The 18,530-nt window shown below is 36.2% G+C and overlaps 1 protein-coding gene and 1 long non-coding RNA gene across 8 annotated transcripts in view; both read left to right on the top strand.

The window, feature by feature from the left end:
* PAN3 (poly(A) specific ribonuclease subunit PAN3) overlaps positions 1-18,530 on the top strand; it is a 120,666-nt gene that overhangs the window by 23,990 nt on the left and 78,146 nt on the right. For 5 of the 7 annotated variants that reach the window (XR_006339001.1, XR_006339000.1, XM_043892459.1 and 2 more), the window contains exon 5: positions 17,961-18,122. The exons of the other annotated variants lie outside the window; for them this stretch is intronic. Coding sequence is in view for 3 of the 5 variants with exons in the window: in XM_043892459.1 (XP_043748394.1) it covers positions 17,961-18,122 (162 nt within the window). In the remaining 2 variants the exon portion in view is untranslated. The remainder of the gene's footprint in view (positions 1-17,960; positions 18,123-18,530) is intronic. 7 annotated transcript variants of the gene reach the window in all.
* Positions 771-12,753, top strand: LOC122687041. Its single transcript, XR_006339002.1, has 2 exons — positions 771-7,688; positions 11,208-12,753. It is a non-coding gene; the product is annotated as an uncharacterized LOC122687041 (long non-coding RNA).

Here is an 18,530-nt window from a genome sequence, read left to right as displayed (position 1 = left end):
TGACTTTATTTATGTTGACAGTGGTTTTCTATATCTGTTTCAGGTACTATGGTAATTCTTTTATAAAATTAAATGTTTTATAATTTCATTATCTCATTTAGTTACCCCAACAGTTCTTTGAGAGACATTGTTTTTTCCATTTCACATATTGGGAAATGGGAGATTTAGAGACTCTATAGATAATATTTAATTACATTCAGAGAAAAACAAAAATCTCTTTAGGAGAGAATGAGAAACACTGAGTCTTCTATAAGGTGAAAAATGAAGTAGTGGAGAGAGAGACCACTGGTAACATGCCGAGGAGGAGATTATAACATTTACTGACCTATGCCTGTCTGTTTTTTCATTTATGTGATTATCTCAGTGTAAGTTTTTTACACAGTATAAATTTCTAGGGAAAAATACAAAATCAAGCTTTTAATAATTGATAGATAACTTTTCAGAAATGCTGCACAAATTTGTATTTCTACTCATGGGTGCTGATTTTTCAGTAGCCTTGAAAACAGATGTAAAAATCTTTCATTGTCATTTTATAGTCAAAAGCCCTGCACTGTTAACATTTGATTACTGGTCCTGTTGAGCTTCTCCTTCGTGCTTTTTGACCTTGGATTTTTTTGTGTGTGTGTCCTTTGCTTATTTTGGACTTCCCTGGTTGGTGGCTCAGACGGTAAAGCGTCTGCCTACAATGCGGGAGACCGCGGTTCAATCCCTGGGTCGGGAAGATCTGGAGAAGGAAATGGCAACCCACACCAGTATTCTTACCTGGAAAATCCCATGGACAGAAGAGCCTGGTAGGCTACAGTCCATGGGGTGGCAGAGAGTCAGGACACGACTGAGCGACTTCACTTTCACTTGCTTATTTTTCTGTTGGACTATCCTTCTTAAATTTGTTGTAAACTGTTTGTTTATTAGATACTTAAGCATCTATGCTCTTAGTTCTGAAATGTCATACTGAATGTTATTAAGTACTTTAAAAAAGAATGAAACATTAAGCTCATTTTTGTTAAAATAACATGGTAATTCCCTGTCTGATGAATTGGTGATTTTATATTGAAAGGATTGTCATTGTTTTTATGGAATGTGAATCCACTAACATTTTTATGGCTAATGACCTACAATATTCAGCTTCCCTTAGCAAACAGTTGAGTTTTCTCTCTTATCTGCATATGAATCCTCAGATTTAAATGTGCCATTCATCCTATTGTTTGTAACCCCAGTCTATTCTTTACTTAAAATGATGGATTAGATTAGAAACTTGTTTATAAAAATGATAGTTCCTGTAGAAAATGACTCAACTTTGAGTTAACTTTCTTTCCCTCGTAAATCAAGAGTCATCCAGGATAAACTTCCAGAATTGTGTTTAGATAGAGGTGTGCCTTGGATAGAGCAAATTAAATTTTGTTTTAACAAGCTAGGAGTTCAGCCACTTATTTTCTGAACTTTATTATAATTGGTGCTTCTGTACAGTGACAGCTTGCTTTTGTTAAGAGTTTTCAAAATTGATTATTTCAAGGGAATTTTGTTTTATTGATTTTTTAAAAAATCTTGTGAGTTTTTGTTTTGGAGGCTTTTTTTTTTTAAGATGTGTGTGGTTGGTTGGTGTTTATCTCACTACTGTATTTAAACACATGAACTGAAGCAGCATGGCTTTTGTATACAGTATTTAATACTGTTGTTGCTGCTCAGTTGGTAAGTCGTGTCCAACTCTTGGCGACCCCATGGACTGCAGCACGCCAGGCTTCCCTGTCCTTCACCATCTCCGGGAGTTTGCGCAAACTCATGTCCATTGCTTTTGATAATAATCATTTAGCTTTAGCTTTTGGGATTTTGAGTTGATTCTTACCTGATAATGACAGTTTAGTAAAACCATGCTGCATTTGCCACTGCATTTGGAAACTAATGCATTTAGTGGATCATTCTGAGATATCCAGAATGGCTTCTTGACACTCTACTTCGGGCATTGTATTTACAAAGCATTGTAGCTGATGCTAAGAGCTTGGTATTACTGATGGTTCATCTCTGTTCTCTTAGGAAGTTGGGGTCAGGAATAAATGAGTAAAGATCAGTTTAGAATTTTCATGCACAAACATGCTAACCTAAGTTTAAAGCTAAATTTAGCCAAAACTATGTAAGTTTTCCCAACTCTATTTAATTCTCAAGATTTGCTTTTCTTGTGTTTTGAAAGTGGGGAGGGTAGAGTGGCTTAATAAAGTCTCTGCAGCTGTTGTTTCTCATTGATCCCATCCATGCCAGTTAGATTCAAAGAAAGATTAATTTAGGAATTTGGTCATTTTAGGAGTAGCTAGAATAATGTTAATATTGTAATGTTAACATTATGTTAAAATGTTAAGGAATATTATAGAATGTAGAATAAGTTTTTTTGGATTGAGGCAGAATACCATAGTTGAGTACAAGCTCTGCAGCATGACCTTATGACCTTATGTTAGTTTTGAGATTATAGGCAGATTATTTTAGTCTCTTGACTAAGCCCTCCTTCTCATCTCTAAAGTTGGTATTATAATCCTGTCTATCTCACAGAATTTTGAATATTACATAATATCAGTGCTGTGAAGTGCTTACCATAGTGCATTGTGCTTGTCAGACGGTGGTAGTTTCAGTCTTACGCTGCTTACAGTCTTACAGTTTAGAAACATCTGTTTATCTGTTTCTCAGTGTTGGATTACTTTTGATTAACCACTACTTAAAGTTGAGTCATAGTAAAGGGCCTTGCTGAAGATGTTCTGCTTCATTTCAAGATTGAATTTAAGAAAGGGGACACATAAATCAAAAGGGAACCTTTTGCTCATAAGCAAATAGGCAATTTAGCATGATGATTGCTTTTGATAAGACACTAAAGTTAATATAAAAATTTTTATGGTTATTGCATGTGATAGTTTACTGTAGAAATAACTTATGATTTAAAACAACATTACTCACACTTAAAAGATTTTAATAACGTTGGCATGGTATTTTATTTCTCTACATCTTGTTTTCTGGTTCTATTCTAAAGCAAAAGAATAAAAGAAGTTGTAGTTTGGTGTTCCAGATCTTTAGAAATTAAATGTGGTCTTAACAACTGATCTCATTTTTGGTAGCATAAAACTACATTGTAACATTGAATTTTAAAAACAGAAGTAATGACTGCTTTTAGGCTTTCTTAAATTTATGTAAATAATATCTCAGGCTTCTTCTCCCAAGATTTTACTCAGTAGAGCTTAAAAAATATGTTTCCATGTGTCTGTGTAACTCCTGTTGTGCTACATTTGATATGATTTGGGTTACTTTTTACCTAGCAGTGTCCTCTCTTTTCATCTTCTCAACCTGTGTATGATTTCTGTATTGACTGCACAAGTTAAAAGGCCTTTTTCATTTACAGATGTTTACCTGCCCATGAGTCTTTAATAATGACTACCTGTTTTTCCATAGACCCACTTTCTATAGACCTAGTCACCATCCCATCCTATAACTGGCTTTATTTAAACAATGAAAAGTGAGGGGCCTAATATATTTCTGTGAAAAGCCTACAGTTGCTGGTAATGAGTGGCAGGACAAAATGCAGCATGATCTTTGAGGTTGACTTGGTTTTGCTTTTGATTTTTAAATCTTTTACACATGGAGAAAATTGAATGGCGTCTTAATTTATAATCATTTATAGTTTTAGATTTAAATTAGGTGTAGAAGCCTTTAAAGTCCAGGTGTGTCAACACACCTAATTAACTAATAAGTAGAGGTAGTTCCCTTTGTCTATACGGAAATTAGCTAATTTTAAATATTTGATTTTGATTTTAAATATTCAAATAGTTTTAATCAGTTAGTCTATTTTTTCCCAGTGGGTTTAGGTTAACCACTGATGGTTAATGTAAACGTAATCATACATTTAGTTCTCATAATAACAAATATCTAAGCCACCAGGATGTTTAATTAATTGAGGGAGGACCTTTGTGAGTCAGAAGAGGTGTTTTTTTGTTTTTGTTTTTTTTTTTTTGCTTCAGTAACTTTATTCTTTATAAAGCATGTAAATAAATAAAACTGTTCAAGTTCTAAAGAATTATCACGTTCAAGAAGAAGGTCTGTTGCTATCACCATTCTAGATTATGGGAATTCGTCCCATTCCTTCATCTTCCAATTGTAGTGGCAGAGTGGAAACTGAACTGAAATTCAGTTGGATTGTGACATGACAGCCAGGGGTTAGACACGTAAAGACATAAACACAGACACTTCCGAACATGGAGTGCTGGGCCACCAGGAAGGGGCAAAGCAGTCTCCTGAGTCCTGCACTCAGGCACGTTACTTCCTGATGACGTGTGCCAAGGACCTGGCTGGGGATCCACGGTCTCTGCTTCAGGAATTTGTTTTCCTGTACAAAGGCCTAAACCCGAGTTATCAAAATAGTGAAGTGGAGGAGGTCCTGGCAAAGACTTTCTGTGTGTTAGTTGCTTAGTCATGTATGACTCTTTGCAACCCCAAGGACTGTAGCCCACCAATCTCCTCTGTCCATGGGATTCTCAGGCAAGAATATTGGAGTGTGTTGCCATTTCCTTCTCCAGGCAGAGACTTTGATCGGTTATCAAAAATCCAAGATTTCGGTGACTCCTTTGGTACAGGATCTTGGACATTCCGTTCCTTGCATTGAGAAGACATACGGTGTCTCTTTTTAGAGGGTGTCCCACTCACTTTAGGAGACTTCAGAGAATTCTCACAAGTTACTTCTTTGTGAACCTCTCTTTGTTAAGAGAGGTTCTCTCCTTCCATGTCTTGACCTCACTTAACAGTTCGTTCTTTTGCTTTACTAGCTGTTCCTTTTGCTGCTTTAACTTGGACACTTCCTTTTCTAGCTGTATGTATTCACTTTTCAGAGTAAGAGCTGTAGTGCTTTGCACAAGGCCACTGCCATCTCCACAGGTTAAGGGTTCATTTGAAGGCTGAGTATCAATATGTTCTGATACCATTGAGGTATCTTGGGCCTGTTGATTTCTTCCAAGATTTTCTCTCATAGCCTTATAAGTTCTTTTTGATATTCTGCAGTGGCTTTTGTTGAAGCAGTTTCCTTTCCAAACTCCTTGACACTTTTCATCTTTTCCAGGTCTGTTTTCACCAGCTTCATTTTGAGATCTTCAATTTCTTCTTTATAAGGCTTAGCTCTTAAAGCAGCTTTGTCCTGAAGTACTTGAATCTTTTGTTTTTTTTTTGAAGGCATTCATTTAATTCATTAACTTGCTGTTGAAGTTTTGCTGTTATGTCATCAGTCATCTCAAGTTCTTTCTGCATCTTTGTAATCTTGCCCTCCGTATGCAGAGCACTTTCTTTAGCTTTCTGTAGTGATGTTTCCAGCTCTTGAATCTTCTCTGTGGCTTGCTGTGTAGCTCTTGATGTGACTTGAGATTGCCTGCCTTGTGTAGTAGGATTAACAAGGGCACCAGAGGCCAGGGAGAGCTTCAAAGTTTGGTATAAACTTTAAATAGTTTTTCATTGTTCTCTTTCATTGATTTCAGACTATGCTCCCATTCTTTTGACTATGGTAGCATTTCTTTCTTCAAACTCTGTTAATTCATTCATTATAGGAATTACTTTGCTATGATAGAAGTTATTCACTTGACAAATACCATCATTTTCTTTCTGGATGACATTTTTAAACTTTTCTATATAAAAATGAGCATTTCAACCACTCTTCCCAAAACTGAGTCATTTCTTTTCTGTTACTTAGTACTTGCTGAAATTCAGTCTTTATGCTATGGAAATCACTTTCTGAGAAATCCTTGAGAATTTCTTAGATATGTAGATCCATGCTCTGGCTCAATTTGAGGTCCCTTGATTCTCCGGGTGATAACATCATAATCTTGTTGAAGGTGCTATATTTCCATTAGCAGTTCATTTTGCTTTTCCACTTCATCAGTAAAAGCCATTTCAAATTTATTGATGGATTCATGTTGTTCTTCCTTTGTCCTTGCAACATAGCTTAGCACATACTGAAGTTTTGTCACGACTCTATGAAATTCCATGGAACACCTCTGGTTTGCAGTAAGAAGTTTCTGGATTTGTTTGGTTTGTGGATATGGAAGTGAGCGGTTTGCTTTTACTCTAACTGAAAGCTCTTTTTGGGTTTCAATTTCCTTCTTTAAGTCAAGAGACAATCTATTTAAACATTCATAGTGATTATCCATCTCTGAGTATCTCTTCAGAAACTCTATCCTTTTTTTTTTTTTCCTTTTTTTTAAAATTTTTTTTTATTTTTTTTTTCTTTTCTTTTCGAGAAACTCTATCCTAAAGCACTTTTCTCTCGGGCTTCCTGTAAGGTGTTGGTTTCCATCACATAGTAACTTTTTTTCATATTTTACCTCTTCGTGGTTCTGTTGATCCTTTTTCTGTAATTCATCTTTTGATTTATTTAAATCCTTTTGAATATTTGAAATCTGAGATTTTTTTCTGAAACTCTCTGAATTTATCAATAGTTTCTTGGTGTTCTTTCAGATGCACATGAACAATTTTTAGTTGTTCTTGTGCTTCCAGTTCTATAACTATGGTTCCTTGCAGGTCTGCCTTGAGTAGGTCTCTCTCCAATTTGAGAGTCTCTAACACTCTCCTTAGGCTATCTCTTTCTTTCATTACAGATTTCATTTCTTCAAGGTTTTCATGAAGCTTCTGAGCCAAATTTAAATTCTCCATTTCTATTTTATTCATAGTTAAGCTCTGGGCCTTAAATTCTTTCTTCAGTTGCTTAATGTTAAACATTTTTTTTCTGTGTCTCACTAATTTCTTCTTAAAAAGTGACTGTTCATTTACTCTCAGTTCTTGGACCTTTCCTTGTAATTTAGCATTTGAATTTTCTAAATTCACTTGCATATTTGGTATTCTGTCTTCTCAGAGACAATCCCTCTGAGTTGATCAATAATTTCTTGGTGCTCCTTCAGATGCACCTCAGCTATTCTTAGTTCCTCTTGTTTTTCCGGGTCTTTAGCTTTTGTTTCTCTGAGGCTTTCTCTGAGTTGATCTCACTCCATTTTGAGGGTTCCCTCCATTCTTCTTAGGTCATCTCTTTCCTTAGTAACAGATTTTATTTCTTCATCATTTTCATGAAGTTTCTGAGTCAACCTTAACTTCTCTGTTTCTGTGCTTTCCAGGACTGAATTCTGGGTCTCTCATTGCTTCTGCAGTTGCTCTGTTTGATACATATATTTTCACTGAGATAATTTTTTACCTTAAGAATTTGATGTTCTTTCTCCTGAAGTTCTTGGATCTGTGCTTTTAAGGCAGTATTTGTGTTTCTAAATTCATTTGGATATTTGATATATCATCTATCTTCTCTGAAACAATTCCTTTGAGTTTATTTATAGTTTCTTGGTGCTCTTTCAGATTCATTTGGGCAGTTCTTAGTTCCTCTCATTTTTCCAGGTCTCTACTTGTTGTTTCTCTTAGGTTTTCCTTGAGCTGGTCTATCTCTACTTTGAGCGTCTTCTCCGTATTCCTAAGGTCATCTATTTCTTTTGTAACAGATCTTATTTCTACAAGATTTTCATGGAGTCTCTGAGTTAACTTTATGTTTTCCCATTCTGTATTTTCTAGAGTTGACTTTTGGGCCTCAAGTTGCTTCTTCAAGTTTTCCATTTCATATATTTTTTCCCGAGTCTCACTGACATCTTTCGTCTCAAGACATTGATGTTCTTCTTCCTGAAGTTCTTGAATCTTTGCCTGTAAGTCAGCATCTGAATTCCCTAAGACCCTCTGGATAGTTGTTCCTTGATCTGTCTTCTCTGAACTATTCCTTGCATTGATGGTTTCTTGGTACTCCTTCAGAAGTATGTAAGTAGCTTTTAGTTCTGCTTTGATTTTCAGTTCTTCAGCTATAGTTTCTTTAGTTTTCTTTGAGTTGGTGTCTTTCCTTTTGAAGGGCCTTCTGTACCCTTTCCAGTTCATCTCTTTCCTTAATTATGGTTTTTAATTGCCTTGACTTGCCTTAAGTTTTTCTGTCAACTTGAGCCTTTGACTTTCTATTCTTCATAGTGATGAATCTTTGGCTTTGAGCTGTTTCTTTAACTGTTTCAGTTCATTCATTTTTTCCTGAATCTCACTGATTTCTTTGATGGTAATAAATTGTTTCTCATAAAGCTCTTGCATCTTTTTCTGTAATTCATCATTTGCTGTTTCTAATTCCTGTTGAATGCATGATATTTTAGTTTCTTTCTCTGATAGATCCACTCTCAGTTTACCAATAATTTGTTCTTTCAGGTGACAGTGAGCAACTTAAGTTCCTCTTAGGTTTCTAGTTATTTAGCTGCCATTTCTCTTAAATTTTCTTGGAGTTGGTTCTTTTCAGATTGAAGAAACTCTTGTAGCCTCTGCAGGTCAGCTCTCTCCTTAGCTACAGTTTTCACTTCATCATGACTTTCTTGAAGTCTTTCAGACTATACGAGCTTTTCCATTTCTAGCTTTAGTAGTGCTGAGTCTTTTTTTCTAGCTTTAGTAGTGCTGAGTCTTTGACTTTGAATTGCTCCTTCAGTTGCTCATCTCATTCATTATCTTCTTAGTCTCATTGTCTTTTTATTTCATATTGAAAGACTGTTCTTGTTTGTCTTGAGATGCTTGGATCTTTTCCTTTAGATTTTCTTGAACTTCTGCTAGTTTTTCGCAGGTCCTAGAAAGCTCTTCTATTTTAATGGTATGGTTCTTTTCTTGTGCAACAGTATCCTGTTGTTTTTTAAATTTGTTTCCAAGAATTCTTAATTCTTCCTGGTTTTCAATGGTCATGTCAATGTTTTCTCTTAGGTCAAGTCTTCAGTTGTTCCTTTTCTGCTGTAATACTCTCTAACATTTGTTGCAGTTCATTTTTCTCCTGTGTTAAAGAAAATATCTTTCTCTATTGCTCAGTTAGCTCATTATCCTCAGCATCTGCAATCAGAGCTTGGTTTTTTTGGTTTCCAAATTTTGGCTTTTATCTATGCCAACCGTCTTTTCCTGAAATTCATCCCTAGTTTCTCCTGAGTTTTCTTCTATATGTTGGAAGTTTCTTCAGAAATTTTAATTTTTAGCATGCTGTTTCTTGGTGTTTTTTCAAAGACTCAAGAGCATTTCATAGTTCTTCCTGGGTGTCTTTATTCATGTTTATAGTATCCTGAATGTCATTTTTGAGTTGGTCCCTCTCAGCTTGTAGGCTCTCTTGGAATCATTTCTGATCATCTTTTTCTTGGGTTAAGGTTTTTACTTCTACTAAGGTTTGCTGAAGTTTTTCAGTAATCAGTGTGTTCTCCTTTTCTGTAATGTGCAGCCTAGAATCTCTACTTTCTAATTGCTCCTTCAGCTCTTTGACTTCCTTTAATCTCTCTTGATTCTCAGTTGCTTTTTGCTGAAATTCTTGGGTTTTGTGAGAGAATTCTGTCTTCAAAGCCACCAAATCTAAACCAAGTTCTTGAGCTTCTTTAGAGAGATTTCCTATTTCTTGATTCAATTTTGCATTCTCTTCAAGGATTATACTTTTGCTCAGATTCAATATGATGATTTTTAACATCTTGGAATTCTTGATCATTGCTTTCGCAACTCAACTGGGAAGTTAGTAGGTCATTTTTAGTGTTCCCAATTTACTCTTCAAGTAAACCTTGAATTCTGTTTTCCTTATCAACTACTTCAGAAGACCATTTGTCTTTTTCTAATGTTATTGTGTAGAGCTCTTCAGATTTATCATGTATCTCTTTCCTTAGCATTTCTATTTCTGAAGGTTAGGATTTCAGTTCTGACATCAAATTAACTTCATTATGCAAAGCTTCATTTTCTTCGACTGCTTTATTCAGTTCTTTCTGCAGATAAGTTATTTTTCTTTGCAATTCCATATTAGAGAGCAAATCTTTTGAACTTTGCCATCTATAAGGGAGGTGAGTTTTGTTATTTCACTAAAAGAAGATTGTAATTCTTTCTCCAGATCAACTTGCATTTTCTTTTTGTCTCTAGCTGACTTTGATATAACTGCATATCATTTTCCATCTGCTTGCATGTACTTGCAAGTTCTTTCATTTTCTCTTTCAGCTTTAGATTTTTACTTCTAAGAAAGGCTGATTCTCTTTTGGCATCAAGAGCTACAGTTTTGGCATCAATCAGAGTCTGTTTCATTTGTTTTAGATCTTTAGTGGTTTCCAATGAGTATGACAAATCCATTTTCATACTTTCTGACTTCTGAGAGTCTGTATATTCCTGTAGCATCTTAATCTGGTCTTCCTTTTCTCTAAGCAGCTCTACTTTTGAACTTAGTTCGTTCTCTTGATCTTTCTTTGCTTTTCTTTCTAGAGTTTCAAATTCATCCAAATCATTCTTTTCTCTTAATTTCAATTCCATTTCTTCATTTTCTCTTCTTAACTGTTCATAGTCTAATACCAGGTTATCATAGTTAGCACAAAGTGAATTGAATTCACTTTGACTTAGTAGCTTTGTTACTGGGTTCCATTCTATCTCAGTTAATGTATCAAGAGTGTTACTGAAAATATCAGACTCTGAACAGAGATTTATCAGTTTCTTCTAAACTTACAGCAGCCTTATGTGTCTTTGTTGTTATGTTCATTGGCATGTTAAATTTATTTATGTAGTTTGAGTCCTTCATTTTGTTACTTTTCCCAATGCACCAAGGGACTCTTTGGGTTTTTTTAGCCTTTAATTCTTGTTATACTAGGGAAGACGAGGTCACCAGCATCTGTGTTAGGTTTTGAATTTTCTCAATCTGGACTTTCTGAAGTAGGTCTTTTTCTTCCAAGAGTTGGGCCAGTTGGTCTTTTTCCATTGCCTGGACTCGAGTCTCTAAAGAAACCTCCTCTAATTCCTTTTTAAGATACATTATTTCATTTTTATATCTTTTCAGGAGAGCTTTATCACTTGATACCTCATTAACATAAGGAGTACTCTTTATATATTTGGCAGTGCTGGCAAACTGGAGAGTAGTAAGGATTTCATCAAAAGATACCAGAGTAATTGTGCAGATAATATGTGTTTTTGCATTTCCTCTCAAGGAATTCTGGAGAATTCATGTTAATTTGCTACCTTTATAATTCATGAAACCATCAACTTGTCCATCACTAAGTTTCTTGATCACTTGCATTTTCTCCCAAGGAATTCTGGAGAATTTGTGTTAATTTGCTATCTTGATAATTTATGAAACCATCAACTTGTCCATCGCTAAGTTTCTTGATCATGTGTCCCAAAATAAATAAGCTTTTTTTTGATTTATATTATAGCCTTCCTTGAGTCGCAGACCTTCAGCACTTGTTTGAGCAGCCCTTTCACTGCCTGCAAGATCAACCAAATTCAAATGGGACTCTTTGACAGATCCTTCAAAATTAGAAGGTTCACCTTTCTCTCTACTTTCCAAAATCATCCTAAAAATGGTATGAGAACAGACTACTTCTTTGACTCATTTTTGTAATTCTATAATGCCTGTTCTTTTCTCCTTTTGTGATCTATTTCAAAGCCATTTCCTATGTATAAACAACTTCTATCAGGTCGGCCACATATGCATTCCTGTTGAAGTCTTCCCAAATTATTAAAGGCTTCATTTTTTGAGCATCACAATGTAAGTCTGTAATGGTTTCATTGTATATCTCCATGTAAGACACACGTAAGAGAAATTCCCTATCAGGAAACTTCTTAATTTTCTGTAAAGTGTCATGAATTGCCGTGGGTGTTACTCCCAAATACTCTTGTGAACCCATCATAGTATATGTTTTTCCTGTAGCAGTCTGCCCATAGGCAAATATAGTACCATTTTAGCCTTGGATGGCAGAATCTATGATTGATACCACAGTTTCTTCATACACATTTTTAGTAGTTTCATTACTGTGAAAAACACGATCAAAATGGAAGGATTTACTCCCATCAACTTGATAAATTGTGTTATTGTCAGTTTTCCAGTAAGCTTGAGTGTCTTTTCCAAGTGCTGCTTCTCTGCTATTGAGCAGTCGAACCTGCATGTAGACGGCTACGACTCATTCCTTAGCCATCCTGCCTGGTTGGATCCCAGGGAATAGAGAAGAGGTTTTAAAAGAGAAGTGAAAGTTGATTTTCAAATAAATACACAGTAAATTTTAGACCAGAGGTTTTTGTTAGTGGACCTCATACTCTTAGGAGTGGCATGAGGTAGGTTGCTGAGTTGTTACTGCATGCAAAAGTCAATGAGCTAATAGTTCATTGAATATTGTCTGAAGGGAGATAGTATTTCATATATGTATACTACTCTTTTCCAAGTATGTGAACATGTTCTGAGTAATTGAATGCAAATTGTTGAAAAGGGTCATTCATCGTAACTTTAGATAAATCATCCTTCATTGTTTCTGAGTATAAATAGTGAAAGCATAGTTATTCTGTTTTTGGGATTCTTAAAATTCAGGGCATTGGGAACTTTGTGCTAGGATAGCATTGATTTCTCTAGTTTATTATTATTTAATTTGTTTCTCTAGCAATTAGATGGTGATATATAATATAGATTATGATATATAATAACAAGACCTGTAAAGTGTCAAAGAGGTGATGCTGTTTTGCAGTTTTACCTAAAGAATTGTGCTCTGAAAATTGGTCTGTAACCACATTTTCTACACAAGCAGTGGTATTTATAGATTTTTCTTTTGCTAGACTGTAAAATTTTTAGAGGGGGAGAATAGATCTTATCGTTGTGTTTCTAGGAAGGGCAAAAATATTTATGCTGCAATGTTAAGTGAGTGAATGAATGAATGAAAAAAAAGGTATATGTGCATTTAAGTTTTTGAAATAAAACAGTTCTAAAAATTAGCTTTTATTGTTGTTTCTTTTGATGTAGTCCAGAGACTTTTTTGTTAGGAATGAGAGTGGACTTCCCTTAGTCCTAAACCACTGGACCAGGACCAGAAATTTTGAAGGGCCAGGGCTTTGTGGGTTATCAGTAATGGCCTTGAAGGCTCTGAGTATTTAGGGCAAGGTAGAAGGAGTTGGGATGTTAACTGCTTGAACTTCTATCTTTTTTTGGGGGTGGGGGGGGGCTGAACTTCTTTTTTACTATGAACTGTTACTTATCCAGATCTTTCCCTGACATTTCTCCAGAACTTTTATTATTGGAAGGGTGGTCACCAGACCAGCAGCAGCACTCAGAGTCCCAGGAGCTTTTTAGAAATGCAGTCTCATACTTCACTCCAGGCCTTCTGAGTTAGAAGCTTCATTCTAACAAGATCCCCAGAATGTTCCTTCCCTGGTGGCTTAGCTGGAAGAATCCACCTGCAATGCAGGAGTCCTGGGTTCCACCCCTGAGTTGGGAAGATCCCCTGTGGAAGGGAACGGCTACCCACTCCATTCTGGCCTGGAGAATTCCATGAACTGTATAGTCCAAGGGATCACAAAGAGTAGGACATGACTGAGCGACTTTCACTTTCAGAATGTTCTTTGTGTTCATGACAGTTGAGGAGTGCTAATCTGGAATACATTCTCCAACTTTTTCTTCTTGAAAACTTTTGTTCAAGCCCTAAGTTTATTTTTTAAATGCCCAATAAAAAAGGGTAAAACTATTTTCAGCTATTTTATTGTGCTGTTTATTCAGATTTTGTGAAGAATGATAAAAATCAGTCACTTTTGTAGTGAATCTTGAGACTTAGAGTAAAAATTTTATGAATTAGAGAGAGAAAGAGACAAGGTATATGTTCTCAGTTCAGTTCAGTTCAGCGGTTCAGTCATGTCCGACTCTTTGTGACCCATGAACCGCAGCACACCAGGCCTCCCTGTCCATCACCAACTCCCAGAGTTCACCCAAACCTATGTCCATTGAGTAGGTGATGCCATCCAACCATCTCATCCTCTGTGGTCCCCTTCCCCTCCTGCCCTCAATCTTTCCTAGCATCAGGGTCTTTTCAAATGAGTCAGCTCTTAGAATCAGGTGGCCAAAGTATTGGAGTTTCAGCTTCAGCATCAGTCCTTCCAATGATTATTCAAGACTGATCTCCTTTAGGATGGACTGGTTGGATCTCCTTGCGGTCCAAGGGACTCTCAAGAGTCTTCTCCAACACCACAGTTCAAAAGCATCAATTTTTCGGCGCTTAGCTTTCTTTATAGTCCAACTCTCACATCCATACATGACCACTGGAAAAACCATAGCCTTGACTAGACGGACCTTTGTTGACAAAGTAATGTCTGTACTTTTCAATATGCTGTCTAGGTTGGTCATAACTTTCCTTCCAAGGAGTAAGCGTCTTTTAATTTCATTAAAATGAATGAAATCACCATCTGCAGTGATTTTGGGAGCCCAGAAAAATAAAGTCAACCACTGTTTCCCCATCTATTTGCCATGAAGTGAAGGGACTGGATGCCATGATCTTAGTTTTCTGAATGTTGAGCTTTAAGCCAACTTTTTCACTCTCCTCTTTCACCTTCATCAAGAGGCTCTTTAGTTCTTCTTCACTTTCTGCCATAAGGGTGGTGTCATCTGCATATCTGAGGTTATTGATATTTCTCCCGGCAATCTTGATTCCAGCCTGTGCTTCCTCCAGCCCAGTGTTTCTCATGATATACTCTGCATATAAGTTAAATAAGCAGGGTGACAGTATACAGCCTTGACGTACTCTTTTTCCTATTTGGAACCAGTCTGTTGTTCCATGTCCAGTTCTAACTGTTGCTTCCTGAGCTGCATACAGGTTTCTCAAGAGATTGGGGATTTTGATGTTTAAATGTTGACCTGTGCTTAGTCGCTCAGTCATGTCTGACTCTTTGCTACCCCATGGACTGAAGTCCACCAAACTCCTCTGTCCATGGGGATTCTCCAGGCAAGAATACTGGAGTGGGTAGCCTTTCCCTTCTCCGAATGTTGACCTACTAGGAGGTAAAGCAGAAAAGCTGGTTACTTACCAACAGCACATGACATTTCAGAGTGCTTCCCTTTCATAGTAACTAGCAGACCGGACTGGCAGGAGGCTGTCAAGAGTGGAGGTCAACCAGGAAGCATACCTTTTTATTTGACCATCACGTTCTAAGATTGGTTTCGGAAAGGATTGCTGGAACCTAAGGGAAAGAGAAGGAGAGTTGTGCTTCTCTTTGCTTTGGGGGAGGGGTTTGGATCTTGTAGGACACTTAGGGGCAAAATAATGTTTCCTATAAAATTGTGTTTGTCCTTTATTTCCTCATCTTCCATTAGTCTTTTCTATTTCCTGTAGCCCCTTACTTTCATTTAATCCTGATAGTTGCTTTTAAGCTAGCAGCCCTTTCCCCAACCAGGCCTTCACCTCTGTTTCTGTTGAGCTGTTTCTGTTTCCGTTTCTGTTTCTGTCCTTTACCTACATCAGTGGTCCTCAGATGTGGACAGTTTTGTCCCCCTGCTCCTACGGAACATCTGAGATATTTTTGGTCACGACTGGGGTAGATGCTGGTAAAAGTCCTACAGTGATCCAGGACAACCTTCCCCAGCAGAGAATTACCCAAAGTCTGTATTGCTGAGTTTGGGGAAACTCTAACCTGGATTTATAGCTGGAGTCCATAAATTTGTCTGTGCCTTTTTAATTCTCATTCACAAGCTTTCAAGAGTTCCCCCCATGGAATGAAGTCCAAACTCTTTGGCAAGTGATACAAGACAATACATGATTTTTTTAAAAATTGCTTTCAAGCCTCATCTTTTGCTCTCACGGTTGGCCCTCTGTTAATGATAGATTGAAAACTTGTAGTTTTCCCCAACAACACAGTTCCTATATGCTTCCTCAAGTGCATTTTTCCTAGCCTATAATACGTCTTTCTCCCTAGCTCAGTCTGTTTTTTGTTTTGTTTTGTTTCCTATCTAGACACACTCCTCCTTCAACACTGCTCAGACATTCATCCTCTCTGTGAAGGCTTCTTTGCCTCTCTTCTTCTTTTGGTACCTTGATTACATGTGTATTTTTAATATCACAGTGAGTGTTCAGTTTGCACAACTTTGTTACCTACTAGGTTATGTCCTCTTTTGGAGAGAAGGGTGTGTGTTTTAGTCGTCATTGTTTTCCAAGCACTTGATACAAAGTAGGCTCTCACATGCTTTGTTGAAAATACATTTTCCTTCAAGGGATAAATAGTTCAGATACTTTGGAAATAGATGAGACTTTACTGTAATTTATGTTATCTGTAATGGGACTTCTGTCTGTCATCTTCTTGCCTCTACATTGTGTTTTGTATTGCTGCCATCTTTCAGGTGTCCTTTGTCTTTTGTTGCTTATAATGGTATTTAAATGGTATCACTACCTTAGACCTTTTCATTCAGTATCACATGGAAAGTTTACTTTTGGATTGGATTTTAATCCCTGGCTGTTGATTGAAGAATTTAAATCTGTAATGTTTGGTGATCTCTTCTACCTAAGAGAAAAGGCCTTGGGCTAATTAAAAGTTTTGGGCGTGATGGGGTGGAGGGAGAGGAATAATAAATTCCTCTTTGGAGAAACAGGAAACATATGAGAGCTGTTGGGGAGGGAGAGTCATACATGGATTCATTTAAACCTTTTTTCTTTGTTGCTTAATGAACTACCATAAGAATAAATTTCACTGAAGTGGTAACTGGGTCAAAAACAAGTCTGGATTTATGAAGGATCTAAATAACAAAGGAACATTTAAAGCAATAATTCTCTTGCTTTCAAATGTGTGACTGGAATTTGGGTGTCCTTATATAGATCCTGCTTGACAGGTTGTGATTTTGTTTAAATAAATATTCTTTGATGTGTTGAACTTTTTTGATCAGATAATGTTTAGACCAGACATTTTCTAAAATACAAATTTTAAATTAGTGAAGGCTTAATTAAGGCTATATTATTTTTGCTGTATGTCAAAGCCTCATTTGTTGTGAGCGATGTTATTAGAAATAACTTGCTTTAAAATTCTTTCATTTGTAATTTGGTTGTGAAGAGTATATTTTCTATTCTCATTCACAAAAGTTGTCTGTGATGTCGACACAGAGAGTAATTGAATTGGCTCAAGATTGCACCGAGGTGAAAATATTGTAGCTTCATGAAACTTTACCCACTGCTGTAATTATTGGGTAGATGGGTAGTCTAGTTGCTATTCTAAGTTTAATTTCTGAAGAAAATTAATTTTAACTATTTACTTCTGCAGTCTTAAGACAGAACAATGAGTGAAGACATATTTTCTTATTTTAAGTTTTAAATTAGATAGCTTCCCAAGAATATATATCAGTATTCCTTAAAGGAAAAAAAATTGCAATTTCTCTTTAAGATGCAATTTAGTACAGATTTGCTATAATTAATAGAAGGAAGATGGTGGAAACTGTCAGCCAACCACTATTAAAATTATTTACTACCTTTATTATGATATTATCCAGTGACTCTTGCTCTTATTAGATGGTTTATTTAGTATCAATCTGTTCAAATTACTGAGATTTATAAGACCAATGAAATTTGTGTATTTTTTTAAAGTCTGAGATTATTTCTTTTCATTGAGTACAAGTTGAAGAGTGCCTTATGATAGATCAGTTGGTACTCTGCCCTAGTTTTAAAATTGAAAAAAAAAAGTCCATTCCTTAGAAATTAGCTGCTGCTTTTAAGTGAGTAGTTCTCAGTAGGAAATAAGGTAGTGAGATGGGGAGCAGAAAAAGATACAGCATGAAGAATTTTGTTACCTGTATTTTGTGCCCTTGAAGCCATTTCTTCATAATTGCATTGAGCATAGGTAAGTGCCAGTGGAAAAAATTTGGAAAGCCTTTACTTTGCTGATAAGTTAACTTCTGTTCATTAAAGTCTTAATAAACTCAGATTATAATGGATTTCACTAAAACATCTGTTGTTTTCTGTAATATTGTTCTTAGGACTGTGGGTTCTTTTGGAGATGTGTATGTTCTGGGGTGGGGATGGGGAATGGTGGGTGGTGATAAGGACATTAGAGGGAGTGTCTCAGAAATTTTACTTGTTTCCTAGTCCACCATTCCTGATACCTTCTGTGTGTTAGTTACTAGCTTAGATTAGTGTGGGGGTTGTTAGGAGTGGCCTGGTTTCTTTCCTTCTTTTTCCTAGCCAAGGAAGTATCGCCTGGGGATGCTGGAGGAGAGGCTAGTTCCGATGGGATCAAAGGCACGAAAAGCAAAGAACCCTATTGGCTGCCTTGCTGACAGGTGTAAATCAGGAGTACCCATCAATATGGTTTGGTGGAACAGAGTCACAGAAAACAATTTACAGGTAAAAATACTTTTTATAGACATTTTTGAAAGTGAATATTTTGGCTGCTTTCTGTGTGGGGTGGTGGGTATGAGATTGGATGGCTTAGCTGATATGCTTAGGGTTTGTTTTTTTTTTTTTGGTCAAAGTAAAATTAGTGGCCCATTAACTATGATTTTGTTTTGTGGCTTTTTTGCACTGTCTCTGCTTTTATGTTCCTATTCTTTCATTAAATTTAGTTTTTCCTGTTGGATTTTGTTAACAATGCAGTTTAATTATTTTTAATACACAAAGTTGTTCAGGGTACTACATTAAAAAGTCATATTATAAAACTGATTACAGAAAATCTCATTTATTTGGAGTCCGAATAACAGAAAGCTCTGTGTTGTCTTTTTGTACATTTTTACTAGGAGATTAAAAATTGTGTCT

The sequence above is a fragment of the Cervus elaphus genome, chromosome 30 (genome assembly GCF_910594005.1).
Source record: "Cervus elaphus chromosome 30, mCerEla1.1, whole genome shotgun sequence".
NCBI classification, from domain to species: Eukaryota; Metazoa; Chordata; class Mammalia; order Artiodactyla; family Cervidae; genus Cervus; species Cervus elaphus.
This window is presented reverse-complemented; position numbering and strand designations above follow the sequence as displayed.